The sequence below is a fragment of the Anneissia japonica genome, unplaced genomic scaffold (assembly GCF_011630105.1).
Source record: "Anneissia japonica isolate Jap-2015-1 unplaced genomic scaffold, ASM1163010v1 scaffold1005_len2656397_cov198, whole genome shotgun sequence".
NCBI lineage: Eukaryota > Metazoa > Echinodermata > Crinoidea > Comatulida > Comatulidae > Anneissia > Anneissia japonica.
The window spans coordinates 1,559,870-1,578,523 of NW_022683792.1; the positions used below are offsets into that span (position 1 = coordinate 1,559,870).

The 18,654-nt window shown below is 30.4% G+C and overlaps 1 protein-coding gene across 6 annotated transcripts in view; it reads right to left on the reverse strand.

Moving 5' to 3' along the window:
* Positions 1 to 18,654, reverse strand: part of LOC117102070 (potassium channel subfamily T member 1-like) — a 64,835-nt gene that overhangs the window by 14,311 nt on the left and 31,870 nt on the right. For 2 of the 6 annotated variants that reach the window (XM_033242296.1, XM_033242291.1), the window contains exons 14-20: positions 15,870 to 15,953; positions 9,330 to 9,438; positions 6,167 to 6,275; positions 5,127 to 5,276; positions 4,191 to 4,447; positions 2,465 to 2,569; positions 1,358 to 1,444 (exon numbers count right to left, since the gene is read on the reverse strand). In XM_033242296.1, the coding sequence (XP_033098187.1) occupies positions 1,358 to 1,444; positions 2,465 to 2,569; positions 4,191 to 4,447; positions 5,127 to 5,276; positions 6,167 to 6,275; positions 9,330 to 9,438; positions 15,870 to 15,953 (901 nt within the window). The remainder of the gene's footprint in view (positions 1 to 1,357; positions 1,445 to 2,464; positions 2,570 to 4,190; positions 4,448 to 5,126; positions 5,277 to 6,166; positions 6,276 to 9,329; positions 9,439 to 15,869; positions 15,954 to 18,654) is intronic. The other 4 variants (XM_033242297.1, XM_033242307.1, XM_033242301.1 and 1 more) reach the window with 4 other exon arrangements.

Genomic DNA, 18,654 nt, shown 5'->3' on the forward strand with positions numbered 1-18,654 from the left:
ATTAAGAGGTTTATAGGTAAAAATTGTAAATTTAGAAATAAGTTTTATTTTTTCCTTTGAACTGAGATCAATATGTGATTTTTTTAAATTTCTATAAAAGCATTTGTTTTTTAACAATTACAGCAGATGCAAATAATGTTCTGAGAGATAATTGAAAAACAATGGCCATTGAATAACATTTTTTGATAGTAGAAATAAAAGTTTTAAAAAACGTTATTTCACTAACAAAGTAGAGGAATGACATACAGTATACAGTACTTTAACTACCAAAATATGCAACTCATAGATAACCACAAACTTCACTTTTGTTAAATATCAAATGAATTAACTTTACATGTTATAAACAATGCGAATAAACAGTAGTTAAAGCATGTGGATCAATTGTGTGTTACAGAATTTGATTATCAGGGAGATTCCTTTTAAAAACTAAATTAGTTAAGATAAAAAAATGCATATAATGACTCAAGAAAATCAGTTTTAATTCAGAATTTGATTATTGGGGCATATTATCATTGAAGACTATTACAATTCTCTTAAAATTATTAATTACTACTACTCTACCATATCCATTACCATATTATAATTGAAGACTATTACAATTCTCTTAAAATTATTAATTATAAATAAAAAAATGTGGAACGCATTGCTTGTAGGTAAAGTGTGTCCAAAAAGTTCATTCCGTGAGCGATACTATAAATACCCTGCTTACATGCATGTAGCACACAACTCCTAAGGAGTGAATCATCTGAAGTAACCTTAAAGTAGCTTATGCAAATAGCATCTCAATTTGCACTACCCATGGCTAACAACAATTAGACTAGTTTAAGCTTTTGCTTGATCACCTGACTGTGCCTAAGACTGTAGACTCCCAAGTACAGATATAGCTGCCACGGCATCCAATATTTCAACTCTTTATTTGTTCATCTTCAGTTATAAATACCTGAAGGCAGTGAAATATAGTCACAATATTGCAGCCAACATAATCAGTATATGAAAGACATATTGATATTGCTATGACCAAATAAATAACTGTAATACAAATTATTTTGTATATAAAGAGTGTAAATATTTATGGAAAATAATGCATTAAAACACTAAATAAGTTTTAATAGCATTCAAAGATCAAATATTTGAATTAAATATCTATCTGTTAGAAGAAATCTACAGAAATTTTTAGAAGCAAAATGAAAATACAACAAGAAAGCAGAGTTAAGCTCCATTTACACTAGACACGATTACGACATGACAACGACAGGATACAGATGCGCGCAGTGTTGAAGAATACAAACTATGCGATGATGTTGTTGCCGTATTGTTATCATGTCTATTGTAAATCTAGCTTTATATATTAACTTACCACCACCACTATTACTATCGTCATCATCATCATGATCTAAATCATAGCTGAAATGACTTTCAACATCGTCGTCAAAGTGGTATGTAGCTGAGAGAAGCACGCGGTATAGAAAAACAAACGACGAATGAAAAAAATGAATGAAGGATGGATACAATAGCCTGCATTTTTCATGCTTGACATATTTCAGAAACAGAACATATTTTATATTCATACCTCTGTATCCTTAAGGAGAGAATGGAAAGAAAAGAGAAACTATTGTATATACATGTTGTGAAAATTATGAGGCATTGATAGGTACAGAATGAAAGGATAGAATAGATAGAGAGAGAAAAAAAAAATTTTCATAGACTTAATAATCAAGAATATAATTGTGGTTACCATCCTTTCTGAAAAAGTTTCCATATCTTTTCTGTAACCTAAGCTGTCTATAATACATTAAACTGTCACTATATTAATAAGCATGATGTATGATATAAATACACAGTAATAATACATCATTAAAACAGATAGATAACAGGTGTACTTTAGCATCTTTAGTGCGTGCCTCATCAAAAGTATTCTGAAAACACAAGCAGCAAGTTAAAATCTTTTTAAAACGCCCTCACAGTTGCAAACCATCCAAAGCGACTACACCGGCCAACCCACAAAAAAATTGGAATTTATTTGCCAAGCTCTAAAAATATAATACCGTTAATGACCAAATAATCACCTCTCTCAAATAACCTTTTGAATAAGGCTTCCAACATTTTTTTTCCCACTAAGCACTGCCCTTGAATACGCTACAGTGCAGTGGCGTATCTAGTGGGTGAACTGAGTTACCCTAGTCCACCAACGATTATTTTAGGCTCTCTGTTCAGTACTTTAAATTCATGAGCCTCATGTAAGAACCAAGAGCAAAGTCAGTTACAAGATTGCATCAACAACAATAACCAAACTAATTACTATTAGTATATGAAGACAAAAATTATAATACATACATACAAACAACAAAATACACACCAATACAAAATTCACACACAACAGACTTTGTACAGCACCACGACACAGTGAACACAAACAACATAAAAAGTTCAGCGTGTTGTTCCGTGAATGTTGTGAAGAACATACCATTGCCAGGGTTTTCCTGACCCGTTGGTTCTGTGCGTTGTTTCTCCGGTGATTCACCGGTACTATTATTCGGGCCGTAATGATGCATCTCTAAAGCTAGGGTACCTTTATCAAATATTATAATAATTACAACACAGTGTTAGGGATTAATGAGTAAATGTTAGACATAAAAACCGGTTATAAATATATTTTGACAAATTTAAGAATCCACCATATCATATTAGAATATCCAGTAAAAAAATGTGCATGATTATACATCATTACTTAGTCAACATAATAAAAAAATATCATATTTACCACATTTACCAACAGTTAAAGAAAATGCTTTACATACATACAGTCAAGATAATTGAAGATGAAGTCAAGATAAAACATATATTTGGTCTTAAACCCAAGCATTCATATAGAACTGTTATCCAAAGAGAGACAAATTCCAAGCAGTGGATTCATTCAATACAAAAATGAATATATCAATATACTGTATCAACTCCAAAAAATATCAAATTAGATGCAAGTTTACAGCATTCATTTATAAAACCACAAACAGGGTTATTACTGAGTTAATTCATAGCCAACAACTATCCAATCAAAGAGAATTTTAATAAAACATTTTATAGTTTTAAGTGCACATGTCTATGTCGAAGTTCAAGGCATACAACGAAACAAATCATACATCTTTTCTTCACTATATATATATATATATATATATATATATATATATATATATATATTCGAATATTTGTTGCTGTATTTGGCTACTGTACCATTAAAATCAGCAACAGTTCCGTAACTGACCAAATAATTGCTGGGACTTCAGATTTAGGTTCTTAATCCCGAAATGCACTTATTCGAAAATGGTTCTTATCAATTATTGGTAATGGAAACATGTATTATTTTCTGATAGTGTCCTGATGATACAAAAAAGCCAGGCATGTATAACAAGCACCACAATGCATATTCAAAATAGAATACATGAAACAAAATTTGCATATATAGTGTAGTGTTTATTAAGATCAGCTCTTGACTAATTTGAGAGAGGTTAATCATTTACAGAAGTAATATAAATATTCAAAGTTGATTTTTAAACATTTTAATTAGTTTTTTTTTTCAGGACTAATCACGTTTTGGGTTTTTGATTGACCTTTGACAGATATGCACTCTTGAAACTATAAGACAGTTTATTACATTAAAGATGCCATTGTACATTTTTAAAAATCATTTTTTGATTGCATGAAATTTCTTGGATAATCAAAAAATAAGTATTCTTATCCCAAGGCTGCAGTGTAGAATATTTGAAAACATAAATTTTACATAAATAGTTACTATACAATTAATCAAAAAAAAAAAAAATAATGTTCAACAAATTAAAATAAAAGGAAAAGGGAAGTAAAAGATTAAATTGAATAACAGAAAAACAGACAAAGAATATAGAAATAATATTTAATTACAATGTATTAGATGGATTGGATTATTTTTGAAATTCTCAACAGAAAATAAGTAGAAAATCAGTGAATAACAACATAATGAAGAATTTCAGTTTATTGAAATACAAAGAGGAAATATAAATTAATAAATTCTAAAAATAAGTAATATAAGGAGCATATATTAAGTCTAAAAATCAAGCTTAATCAAAGCCTGAAGAGCTAAAATGAACTGCACTAATAAATACTGGATATTAAACTCAGCTAGCCAAATAAAAAAAAAAAGGTAATTAATAAAGACTCACCAACACTACAGATGGCACTCTCCAACTTGGACACATTTGGATCACCGACTGTGGGAGATGATGACTTGCTGTCTTTCTTCTCTAATTTTTCCTTCTCCTCTCGTGGGTGGGCGAGGATGAATGCAGAGTATTCCTCCTTTGTAATGTTCATATAATAACATGTGTCAGTGTCCTTTAGGATGTGCTTAGGCCCTGGATTCAGCTGCAGGTCAGCATTGCAATCCTGCCGTTTGATGCCAATTAACGATACTCCATACCTACAATAACAATAACATTAATAATAAAAAAAACCTAATAACAATGAACTAAAACCAACAATTTACAATCATTTAACATAAAGCTATCCCTCTAACTGGAGCCCGATGCCATGCCACATTTTCAGCTTGAAAACATTTACTGTACATGTTTTTCAGTCATAGCAGGGTGAACCTAGACTTGCATGCATAATCTATATGTAGAAATAAATGTTTAATAAAAATTAAAAATTTCTTTTATTTTAAGTCATTACTTGCAGTTAATTATGAAAGTAAGCAAAAAGACAACAGAATTTAAAAACTAATAATATTATGTAATCGATGCAATCATTCGCCCACACTTCATTTTATAATTACTGACAAAGTATGAAAATACATGCTGTGTGGGTGCGATCAATATAATATTAATTGACTTTAGATGAATACTGCCTTTTTTTTTTATCCCATTATGTATCAAATGCAGCTCCTTATTTTCTTCAGTTCCTAGATAGATGGTGCATTTATGTGTTATAATAGTATTAATAGTGTAGTTTTATATAGCGCACATATCCATCTAATGTAAGATGCTCAGGGCGCTTGATATGTGGACTAGGAACTCGATCAATGTTATTATTACAGTTAAATATCAAGAAAAAAATTTACTTATTACTCTCTCACAAGGATTGTTGCATCTTGATCTTACTTTTTATGTGCATTAAATGTTGCAAATGTAAAACTTTTTCCTTCGTATTCTCCGAAAAATTGGCTTTGTTTCAGCTGAATATGGTAAATTTCATTTCCAGAACATCGGCCATAGATCTTCTGCCACTGGGAACTTGCAGTCTCTCCCTCACTGAAAATGAGTAAAGAAAGTACATCACAAAGTGTAATAATTATTTATGTTATTATATGATCTATGCTGTAATAATACAAACACAGAATGTTAAAAGTATTATTTATATTAATTATTAACACATACACCAAAGATTGTCAATTGCGAATATATATCACTGTTCTACTGGTAGGTGACAATCCCTTTCACAAGACAAACATACACATGTGATGCTTTACACAAACGAAATCTCAATATGAGGTTTAGAGAGTGGAGTTGTTTGGTCATCAGAAAAAAATCCTGCAACACTGACAGGAATTGAACCGATGACCCAGGGAATGGAAGGCAAGAATCTTAACCACCAAGCTATTCAACTTCACTATAAAATATAGCTACAATTACTGCATAAAGCATTAGAAAATTATTGGTAAGCAACAAAGATTAAAAAACATATTAATTTGTAGAAAATAAATGAATTGTGGTAAATTCTGATACTTTCTGAAACTAATTGAAAAATAGCTGAGGATGAAGCATCAAAAAATTAATGGTAAGCAATACAGATTAAAAATAGACATTAATTCGAAGAAAATAAATTAATTGTGGTGAATTCTGATTACTTTCTGAAACCAATTGAAACCCAACTGAGGATGACTAAAATAGTTGTTAATCAAATTTAATGTATTATTAGACCTGAGAATGTGTTCCAAAAATCTTACGGACAAAAAAATAAAAATAAAGAAAGAATGTAAACATGAATGAGAATCATCAGTCAAGGATTTCATTATTATTGTTGTGATACTGATAAAAGATTATGAAATCTGAAAAATAGTATAATAGAATCATTAAATATAATAGGTTGCCAAAAGAAATGGATTCTTGCGTTTAGCTACTTTCTTGAGAATATGACTTACACTCCTCTTGATGTGTGTATTAGCAAGGTAACAAACGTGGAAGTCGCTGGACAAAGACAATTATTGGCCAGTAATGCATATTTAAATTCATCTTCACACACAACATGGTCTGCAAGATAAAAAAAAAAAAAAAATTTACCGGTCGTAATATTGGCAATAACTGAGTTAATGATTGTCATTGTTTTTCACTCATACACAATAGCAAGTAGTGCACACATAGATTACAGTACGGAACATGGTATGCTCATGTTATTATTTCTTAAGTCCTGTCCAGACAATCACATTTTCTTGGACAAACATTATGGTATGCCCATACCATAATGTGCCTATACATCGTCATGATGTGATGTTATCATGGCCATACTTAGGCATAGTTACCAACATGGGAGACTTGAAATGCGTGACTAACAGCCGCCGGGCAGGGGAGGTGGTGAGGCCTCCGCACCAATGCCCCCTCCGGGGTCCAGATGCGGGGATTCAATATTTCGACATTAATTATGTCATCAACAAGAATGATGATGACATAATTAATGTCGAAATATTGAATTAATGTCGAAATATTGAATCCCGACACAATGGCGTGCATTTTGATACTTGGAGTATGTATTATACTATCTTTATCTGAGATTAATCAGTGGACCTTTCGACTAAGTGCAAGATTGGCTGGGTTGTTTTGTTCGGGAAAGAGAAATTTTCTTGGTAGATAATTCTAAAACGAAATAACGAAAACTTTTCTAATGACTCAACTGCATGATCGTTTTTATATATTTAATGAAACCAATTTCTTCTTAGTTTTAAATACATTTTCCCCTGAATTTGTGATAATTCGTTATCATAATCACACATGTGTTTCTGCAAAATGCGTGTTTCATCCAAAATCACTTTGAAATGTGGGACCATCCCGCACAATGCGAGACGGTTGGTAACTATGCTTAGGCAAGTCACAATAGAATTGACAGTGTGGAAAGTGGCATTAGTGGAGATGTTTAGTTGGGATAATAGAGCTATTTCTACTATGCCATTCCTACTGACCATTCTCCAAAAGTTCTGATGACTTTTGATGCTCGTTTGGCTAGATGTAGGACTGACATCTATGCAAGACTGCATTTTAATCTTTGATAAAATATTTACGCAGCATTCTCATGTTTCGTTTTCAATTAGAATTCTTAATTTTCCCCAAACTCATCTGCCATGAACTTGGTGCTAAGTGCTGCCCATAATGCATCACAGCCTTATTACTTCATATTTACATTAATTATAACTGAAACTCTCACATTTCAGTAGCCTGTTTGGCTTTCTAATTTGAGGAATGAAAATATTCATTGATTTAATTACTTCATATAAGTTCTGTTTAGTCCCATGGTTCTAACAAATAATTCTATATAGGAGACATAAATAAACTGCCCTAGGACTTGCATTTATATATTAAGTTTATAGTAGTTCGGCCAATACATACAGTTTACAATTTCATCTTGTTTTCCTTTTTTTTGTCTCATAGTCAAAAGTTCTGGGATTCTAATAAATAAGCCACATTATTTACATGAAGTAATCCACCATATTTTCTTCTGTCAGATACTACAAATATGTTGGCTTTATCTACTTAATTGTTGTATTCCCACCTAACTACTTGTAATAATAATTGTGTTCAAAACTTTTTTTTAGTAAATCCATAAATACATATATATAACTCTTTTATATGACATGATGATGATCATTCCTGATGATGACATAATTAATGTCGAAATATTGAATCCCAACACGATGGCGTGTATTTCAATACTTGGAGTATGTATTATACTTTCTTATAACTCTTTTGTCCTTGGAATTTCTCCATGCTGTCTCTTTCTACCCAAGAGTAAATTATGTACCTATAAGGTTTGAGTGATCTGCGCTGATTTGTTTCATGCAGCACATTATCGAATAGTCCCATAGGAAGCTGAGTATGTATTCTACAGGCATTATTCCAGAAGTGGAATAATAACGTGAAGTGCTCTGAGACTTAGCTGTGTAGAATGCAATATAAATACCAACATATTATTATTATTATCATTATCATTATCATTATCATTATCATTATCATTATTATTATTATTATTATTATTATTATTATGTTACTAAAACCTACCTTAAGGGGAAATTAGACAATGGAGAAATTAGAGAACAATTAAAAAAAAAACGACGTTAAGGGGAAAATAACATGACGTTAAGGGGAAAATAACATGACGTTAAAGGGAAAATAATACAAAAGATATTCCCCTTAAGTGCAACTTGGAGCATATTATTATTATTATTACTATAACATAATTTCTGCACCTGCAATGTTGTGTTCACATCATTTTCTATCCTGTTTAACCATAATGTTCAGAAATCTTGCTGGGTTATCTATCACTGTTAAAAACTTGTTTAATAATATAACATACTAATTTTGTCAATCAGTTTATATACTCGATCATACACATATGATAGTCAGAGTTAATTACAAAATAAAATATTTATTAAAGTAAGATGAAATTTCAATAAAGATCAACTAAATAATGTGGAATTCTCATGTACCATACTAAAACTATTCTTCAAAATACAATATACTGGTAATCTTAAAAAATTATTAACACATATTTTTCTTTTATCATAATCATGAAACTTCTTTCACTTTTATTTTAGTTTGAAAGAACTGCCTCGCAAAGTCTCAGTGATTAAAAGATATAGTATACTTCATCAATTTTCAGAATCATTCATTTATCTTTTGCTCATATCAATATGCAACGTATAAGATTGGATTGCAGTAGATTGCAATATAACCTCATAAAGTAAACCCAATAAGAATAAAACATTTAAAACGACTGTTGTGGTATCATCAATCAACGAATGACCTTGTATATTCCTCATAAATGTCCAAATTTTGGCAGTAATTAGTGTATCGTTATCTTTTATTTTTCTGGTGGTGCACGAAAAGTCTTTGGTGATGTTACCAATGGTTTAATTAAGATTTATTTAACTCTAAGAAATACTCCATAAGCTTGGGAGGGGGATGAGGAGGTGTGGATACCACTAAGACCCTTTAAGTAAGCTAAAAAATAAAATTCATACTCTACAACGATGATAATCATTAACTGTACCTTCATCACTGTGAACTTAATTTTTTTGTTTTGCATTAAAAACTAACCTGCAAATTGGACATGGAACTTGTTCTCTGGCTTCATGATCTGGACATAAAGTGGAATATTTGGTGCAAAGTCCTTCACGGCCCAAGTCCTTAAGATTGTTTGTTGGTCCTAAAAGATATGATAAAACATGACAAAGTATTAATTTTAGAGCAAACGATAAAATCAGAAAAAATGTAAAAAGTGTCCATATGTAATAAATATGTTATTAAAATTTTAAATTCAACTATTTACAGGATATCAATATACAAAGCTTGGTTTCCATACAATTGCTACACGCTATCACTGACAGCTTTCAGCTATGCTGATTGGTTGGTCGAATTGGGGAGCCTTACAATTAGCGTTGGTGACTGCTAAGCAGTACTATGATTGCGCAGTGTAGCGATTTATAGGAAACCAGGCTTGTGAACCAAAAGTAATTCAAAATGTACGTTTATTCAACCAAGTGAGAAAATAAATGTTTCCAAACCAGTCACTCCTCGCAAAAAATTATTTTTAGGTATTATATACAAGGTTAAGCAGTGATATCGAAGTTTTAAAATTGATCGTTAAAAAATGTTGTTTTAACAATGAAAATGGGGAAAATAACAACATAGCATGATGTATAGATATATATAAGGTTATTTTAGCCAATTTTGACATTCCAACATGTTTTGGCCATTATCTCTGAAACATGGTTCACGAGGAGTGACTGGTTTGGCTTGTCTTCACCACAAATTCTTGAGTAAATTGAAAGTAAATGAAATACCTTAGTATAATAAACTCCAATATAAGAATAGGTATTTGAAAACAAATGATATGATAAGTCCTATTCAAAAGCTAATAATTTTCCATACTTTGTTACTTAAGAGTGGTTGGAGACCAATGTAAGACTACTGAAGAACAGCAGTTAAACACTGTAATGCTTCATCAAATGCAGAAAATCCATTGAAATGTTTAAAAAACAAAACAAAAATATAACATTTAAAAATGCACTGTCTATATTAAGCTCATCAACAAGAAAAACAATATTTGAACTTTGTATATTTTACTCAACATAAGAATTTTAAAAAAAAAGCATAATTTTGTTCTCAAAAAAAAAAAAATAAGAAAAAAAAACAAAACAATTTATGTTGATTTAACCAGACAGTATATTTTAAAAGTATATTATGGTGAATAATACTTGAACGAAATTAATAAAATTGTAACCATGCAAATACGCAAGTACTTAAGTACAAAGGCAGTAAATATCAACAAAGAGTTTATGGAATAACATGACTCTACACTAAACCAACATCAACTGATTTGAAATGTCACTGATACAACATACTAGAGAGTTACATAAGAAATATTATCAAACATAAATACATTATATAATTAATCAACAGAATGCAAGTGTATCTAAACAAATTACTAAAATGGTGGACACAAAACTCAAAGGATTTCACAGAATGAAAAGTGTGTGTAAATACTAATTTTAGAGCGCATTTACATATTCACATTACAGAAAGAAATACAATATAGATTAATTAAAAAAACTGAAAATTATGATAATAATAATGTTAATATAGCAACTTTCATCACAACATTAATATCTGCATCATGGTCTTGGTGATAATATATTTATAAGATGAACTTGATGATTATGATGATAATGATGATCCTATGATTATGATGTCATGATCCTATGATTATGATGTCACATTAATGTTGATGGTGATGAAGATGATGACTATGAAATTAGGATCATCATCATCACTATCACAAGTTGGTGGTGATAATAGTACAGTAGTCAGACTATGTGTAGTCAATTTCTCTGAGGTGTACTTTCATAATCAAATTATGTCTTTTTCATTATTTCCAATATGCAAATTAATATGATTAATTTTTGAAAATAAATTAAATATTGATGTTTAATTTCATGATAGGAAATTGTTTTTTTTTGTTTTGCAATTTTATCAAATGCAACTTTATGTGTACATTTGATGAGTTATTGATCAGTCACTAAAAAATTGTGATGAACTTTAATGATTTTGTACTTTGAATTTAGTGGATTTCAACTTATTATTTTCACTGCGTGTAACTGATCAATATAGTATTGAAATGCACGCGAACGTGTTGGGATTCAATATGTCATTATCAGGAATGATGATGACATACTGTATGTTAAAATATTGGATCCTAACATGTTGCTGTGCATTTCAATGCTTGGAGTATGTATTATACTATCTTATCTGAGATTAATCAGTGGACCTTTTGGTGATGAATATAGTGCTGAAGTTAAAACAAAAGCTGTAATTGTGTATTTTGATGTACAAACTGCTTTTAGCTTTTATAATAAAAATAATGAGAATCAGGATCACAATACTAAACATTGTAGTCGCCGTTGTCATCGTTGTTTTCATTCTCTTCACTGACCTTATTAATATGAGACATTAATTACCATTCTCATGATCAAGATCATCATCATCATCACTATAACCATCACTGTCAACTTCATCATCGATATCATCATCATCAACAACAACAACACAAATTATGGTTTTATCAACAGCAAATCAAGTGAGGGAGATACTAAAAATGTTAGTATAAATTCCAGTTATTGAAAAAGAAATTATCTACATAAAATATATATAAATTTATATATGTTCATATATACATACTGTATATGAATCGTGATATGATACAGACATACTCTAAATCATCTTGCAGTAATGCTATATATATATATATAAATAAATTGTAAACGTTAAAGAGGAATCTGCGAGCGTGAAAAAAATAGGTGCCCTAACCAGGATTTGAACCCAGGACCTTCTGCTGTCTATGCATAATATATATATATATATATATATATATATATATATAGAGGCATATAGAAATAATAATAATAATAGTATAATAATAATAGTAGTAGCTGTCTCTTATACACATCTAGATGTGTATAAGAGACAGCACACACTCACACACACACACACACACACACACACACACACACACACACACACACACACACACACACACACACACACACACACACACACACACACACATATAATTTTAAATTGTTTTGCATTATGCGGCCATTTGCTGTTTGATGGGTTTTTCCCATTTGGCTTTTTAAATTTATATATTATTAAAGAATCTCTATTGAGATCCAGCGGGCCACCATTGATGCACGGTAGAGATTGCATCTTTAGATCTCTGATTTTGTTCACAAATTCATGGACTAGTGCTGTCTCGTAAGAATTTGTATCTCCTGGAACTGAGCCGCATAGCTTGTATTCCACTATTTGCATTCACACCTGGGCTGTGTATACATATATTGCCTTGGTTTGGCTCTGTAATCATTAGTGGTCGTGGGACTAGTTTGGGCCCTACATAAGCTGGTCGAACGTTGCGTTTGGGTCTATACCCTAGCTGCACTGATGAGGCCTGGAAGGCTGAAACGAATCTGTCTGCAGATATTGGGATTCCTTCCAGTGGATGCTTAGTTTATTTTGTCATTCTGATCGGATTTTCTCTACTGTTAAGTTTTCCGTTTTAATTTTAAATTGTTTTGCATTATGTGGCTGTTTGCTGTTTGATGGGTTTTTCTCATTTGTTGCCTTTTTAAATTTATATTATATATATATATATTTCAACACTATATACATACATACATGTATGTATATATATATATAAAATATAGAAAGACAGCAATATAAAACAGCTATGAGTTGTAAACATATTAGAAGCAATATAATTCATTAATAAATTATATTGCATCTAATATGTTTACAACTCATAGCTGTTTTAAATTGCTGTCTTTCTATATTTTTTATTTATCAAAGCAAACATGGAATCTTCATTTTTTAATATATATATATATACATATATATGTATATATATACATACATACATATATATATATGTATATAGTGTTGAAATATATATTATTTCAGCATTGTATTATATATTCTGAAACTAATCAGTCAATACTTCAAAATTGAAAAACATCACTCAAACCAACTGCACATGCAACCAATTAAAAAATTTATTTCAGAAGAAATTAGAAAAGAATTATTTAGAAAAATAAAAATTGACAATATGGTATGATAGATTATTTTATTATTTTTTAATATTACTGAAATATTATATTTATTATATGACATGAATAAAAAATTGGGTTATTTCTCTTCATTTAATCAAATAAAAAAAAAATTTCTAATCAGTAGCACACAGCAGAAAATATTGAAATAAAAAAAAAAAAACCCCATACATTTGTTGATTAATTCCAGGTCTTTAACCAAGGGGGGTTTGGGGGTTTGGCCAAACCCCAATATTTTTTTCCAGTTTACTAATGTAGTAATATTTCATCATAAGTTTGCTTATTAAAGAAACATTTCTGCGTGAAACTTGACCCATTGGCCCATAGGAACCCCCCGCCCCCATGAACTTGTTTACAGGCCTGGATGCATATATGGTGTAATATGAAACTGTAAAAACTAGTCCCTCTGAAATCAGATTTATCAAATATGTACATATTTATCTAAGTACATTTGGAATTTTTTTTATAGAGGGTGACCCTTTCAACGTATCCTAGAAGGTCGGCTGATATTCAGGGCCCTCTTAAATAAATGAAATAATGTGATGCGAATATCAGCGATGTTTCTTTATGAGGCTTAGGGAATGGAGTTGTTTTTAGTTGTGAGAAAAGGTCCTGCTAATACAGGAATTGAACCCAGGACCTTGAGATTAAAAGGCAAGCACCTTAACCACTAAGCTAACTCCACTCTAAAATTACTTTAATTTATTACTGGCTACTAACAGAATGATGTACTAAAAAAACAACAGTACTGTAATTATGTTGTCTTCTGTTTTATTTGATATGTTTGTCAAATAATTGAAAAACCCATTATGAGCACAATCTGCATTTGGCTTTCCCACTTGATGACAACATTTAACAGAAATAGGTGAATCTTCACTCATCATGTACATTTTAATTATGAAGATTTCCAAAAATTTCCCATTGAAAAAAAAATGTATGAAAAGAAAAAAGGTCTACATAATGGGAATGCCTGGTTAATATGTCACTGATCCTTCCAGGAAATTGCTATTGGATGGTGGGAGATAGTGGGTTTGCAAATATACAATAATTAGTGTGGGGGTAGACTAGAATCCCAGTGAGATCAAAGGTCAGAGCTGTTAAATTGCAGCTTTGGTATTGGATTGGTTTTGAGGGATTTACTATCAGTTTCAGCCTCAACTCTATTATAATACCCAAACACTAGCCTAATGATACTGATCAAATGCATCGGCGATGTGAACAGTTCAGTAAATCGGATTAATTAAAGCTTTTATTTAATTAATTGTGGGATAATTTAAAATAACTTATACCTCAGACACTCGACTGTATAAAGAATACACAAAAAGCAGCTGGCAAGAGCATGCCAGTGGATGTGATCTACATCCTCTGAATTGGCCTAGAAACTTGCCAAGAAAATGGTACTCCTATGAGAAATAGTCTGTACTTCTCATCTTTTTTCTTCTTAAGCGTAAAACAAAAATTTATGCCAATAAATAAGCTGGTTTATAATAATTAGAGTAATGCATATGCTTTTTTTAAAAATTTTTTTTAGTGTAACTTTGCCGGGAATGGGGCTTTAAAATGTGGACCTTTTTTTGATTCCTTGAGGGGATGGGACGCATACATACCCATCACACCTCAACTTGGATATGGGCATGTCTTCCTATTACAAAATGATGAATCACATGATATGAAATAATGAAGCAGAAGTAGAAGAACCGCAGCATGCATACAAAATGCAGGACAAATTGTATAAGTGCAGGGAATGATATGAGAACTTCCTATCAATAATAAAACATGCAATGAAACATAATAATAATAATGAGAGTAAGCTTGCTTCTGAAGGAGTTCAGTTATATTTGCAAATGGCAGTCCAACAAAACTACCCGTAGTTTATTAATTTATTTTGCTAGAAAAAAAAAATTCATTTGCTGGCTTAATTAAAATTTCCAAATAAAAATGTAATGATATTTAATAGGACAAAAACAAATGTTTTGATGCCCAAAATTAGGGTTGGTGTGTCAGCAAATTTTTTATTCAGTATTGGCACTGACCACCATAATTCATCCTGTACATTAAAAAAAATGGTAATCAAGGGGCTAAAGTCACAAATATATGAAATTAGAAGTTGTAAAATGGCATTTTGAAATGCAATTCATGTTTTTGGGGTGTTTTCACAGAAAAAAAACCCCCAAAAATCTAAATTTGATTTTTAAAGATTTTTCATGCCTGAGCAATTCAACTCTTTTTGCAGTATGAAGTTAATTAAGAAGATAAATGATATCCTAAAGAGAAGCTTTTAGTGTAATTGTAAGTACAAATAATGCCTCATCAAATGAATTGATTGTCTCATGACAAACAACATGTGGACTGGTAAATTATGAAGGGCCTATAGGATCGTTTGTTGGAGGACACTGCAGACAAACTTATACACATTCTGCATCAAACAAGCAAGCAACAAACAAAACGACAAAAATAATTGGCAATGTAGGCTTACGGCTCGATCCCGGTAGGAACGATTAATAATCGACTCCAATTTTTCACTAAGCCGTTTTTTGCGCTTCCAATTTTTGAGCAAGGCCTACATACAGAATAAATAGTAGAAACTGTGCTAGCTAACAGATGTGAAAATGGTTATGCAACGTAAATCAGAAAGAAAAACAATTATATTATTAACTTTACATCAAAATGTATGCACGATACAGGTTTTGTACCTTGCTTAGTAATTTCATCATTTTAGAGCTTATATTTTACTTTGGAATATATCATGTGATCATTAAGGAAGCTTTTGCGGGTACATCATATGGACATACATTATTAAAGATGTTATAACATTTTGTAATTATTTACTGTAGTTAATAGTGTCATTGGGATATTCCTGTATTTTAGAGCAAACTGAATAACGCCATACTGTCTATCCCACAAAAACTAAATACGTAAAAACTTCATTTATTTTTTAATGGAAACAAGCACACGTTCTGGAAACAACTGAAAATATACTGCCAGTGTTGATAAAAACTTTGAACAATTTAATTCAATATTTGAAATTATTTACTTTAATAAAATTAGAATGAGAAGACATTTTCAATTAAAATATACATAAATTAAAATAATACTGTTCCTTTATTATTTTGCATAGTCATTAATTTAATGATTTCCAAATCTGAAAGCTGTAAATCAGTTTTTAAATGAGCAAAGCATTATATTAATTAAATTGAATTCATATTTAAGGTGCTTTAAAGATGTTAGTACCAATAGTATATCTTTAGTACTGAGTATGGATTTTAGGTCTATGTTGTACCCTAAACACCTGTCCAGAATATCAAATTTTATTTGACAAAACCATGCGACACGCCTAAATATGGTCATGATGACATCACATCATGACCATATATAGGCACATCATGACTATATATAGGCACATCATGACTATATATGGGCATACAACAGTTTTTTGTCATAGAATATTTAATAGTGTATTAACTCATTTTGAAGGCAGTTAAACAATGTTTAAAATCACAACATTGATGTTGTAGGTGTGCAACTTGTTTCATGGTTCAATGTATTGCACATTTTAGTAAACATCTTAACATATGAAAACATGAAATGATATGAAATGATTATGAAAACTCATTCAAAAGGCAAAGTCAAGGGAAGGATAATTTTAATAAATATATCAAAATGATTTTTTTTTTCTAACATGCTCATCCATATCCACTCATTATAAAATAATGAAAATTATTATACTGCACATTACATTCATGAATAAGTTAAAAAACAAAAGGCTTTTCTGGCATTTCAGTTGATAAATTATAAATAACATTCTCATACAGCAGCAAGCATATCTCAGCCAAACAGGATGGAAATAAATAAATCATGTTATATTTGAATAAGGTTATTTTCAGACACACTAGATGGCCTATCTAACAAAAAAGAACAAGCTCGTTCACTGCTTTTAAGATTTTGATCCTGTCTCTTACAATATATTCTAAAACTTATTACATTAAACAAGGTTTGAAAATATTTTATTTTGTTGATACAATTCCTATAAACATAACAATGTCATTAGGTGATTCAAGTTTTTATTGTGGTAGAAAAAAAGTCAATGTTCCATTAGTATATACCTTGTCATTAAGTCACTGTTGAACTGTACACTTTGCAGATAGTAGAGTCTGCCTATTTACTAGCCTGCAAATATGTTGAACTACTGTTTTCATAAGTGCTAACCAACATTACATACAGTGCTATACAAACAAGGTGGATCGGATCCATCAAATACTATGTTGTACATCTGACAATAAATCAATTTTGTATCTTGTATGTTCTAATATAGTGGTAACTTAAGGCTGATTGATGGCCTTATAAGTTTGGGTAATACAGAAATCATGCCAGTCATGCCAAACTCATTACATCCCCACCATTGTTATTTGTATATTCATCAAAGTGGGAACATTTGACCAAAATAAAAAACAAGCAGCGTAAAGAATGGATAAGCTTTGGGAAAAACATTCTACCTATGTAAATGGTAGTGGTTAAATATTATAACAATGTCAATTTATCAATTGATACATAAATAATGTAGTAAAATCTTTTTCTGTACTTTTTAAAGTATTTTTTTTCTCAAATGTACTGTAAATTATATTAAATATTTCTGTAATAGTATTGATATATAAAGAGATAAAGAATAAACAAATATAATTACAAACATATTAATATGTAAATAGATAATAGAAAAATATAGTTATCTTTTGTCAAAAATAGTTGCAAAATGTACTGCAAATTTGTTGTATTAAATTGAACTACATTTTTTTTAAATATAAGAACCAGTAATATTTTGCCCAGGCTTTTTTTTTTTTTTTTTTTTTTTTTATACAGCAGTATATAGCTATATAGAGGGTATTACATAGTCACACCTACTGCAAATAAAGTACATATAAATCTTTCTCTACACTATCAAATTTCATCCAAAAAGCGTCACATAAAATGTGGTGGAAAATAAGAGTTGAACATGTTCAACTTTTTTTTATACAATTTGATAATATGTGATATGACATCATCATACCCATATATGGGCACATCATATTTTTTTGTCACATAAGATTTCTTGGTTTTTCTATTTTTTAAAATAAAAACCTCATTTGACATTTTACCTCAGCCTCAATTTGTTCTTATTTTTTTCTTAATTTTGACACAGAGATAAGAAATTAAAAATCGAACTCAATGATTGTATTAGGCCTATACACAACTTCGTGTGTAAAACCTATACACGCTTAGAGGTTACT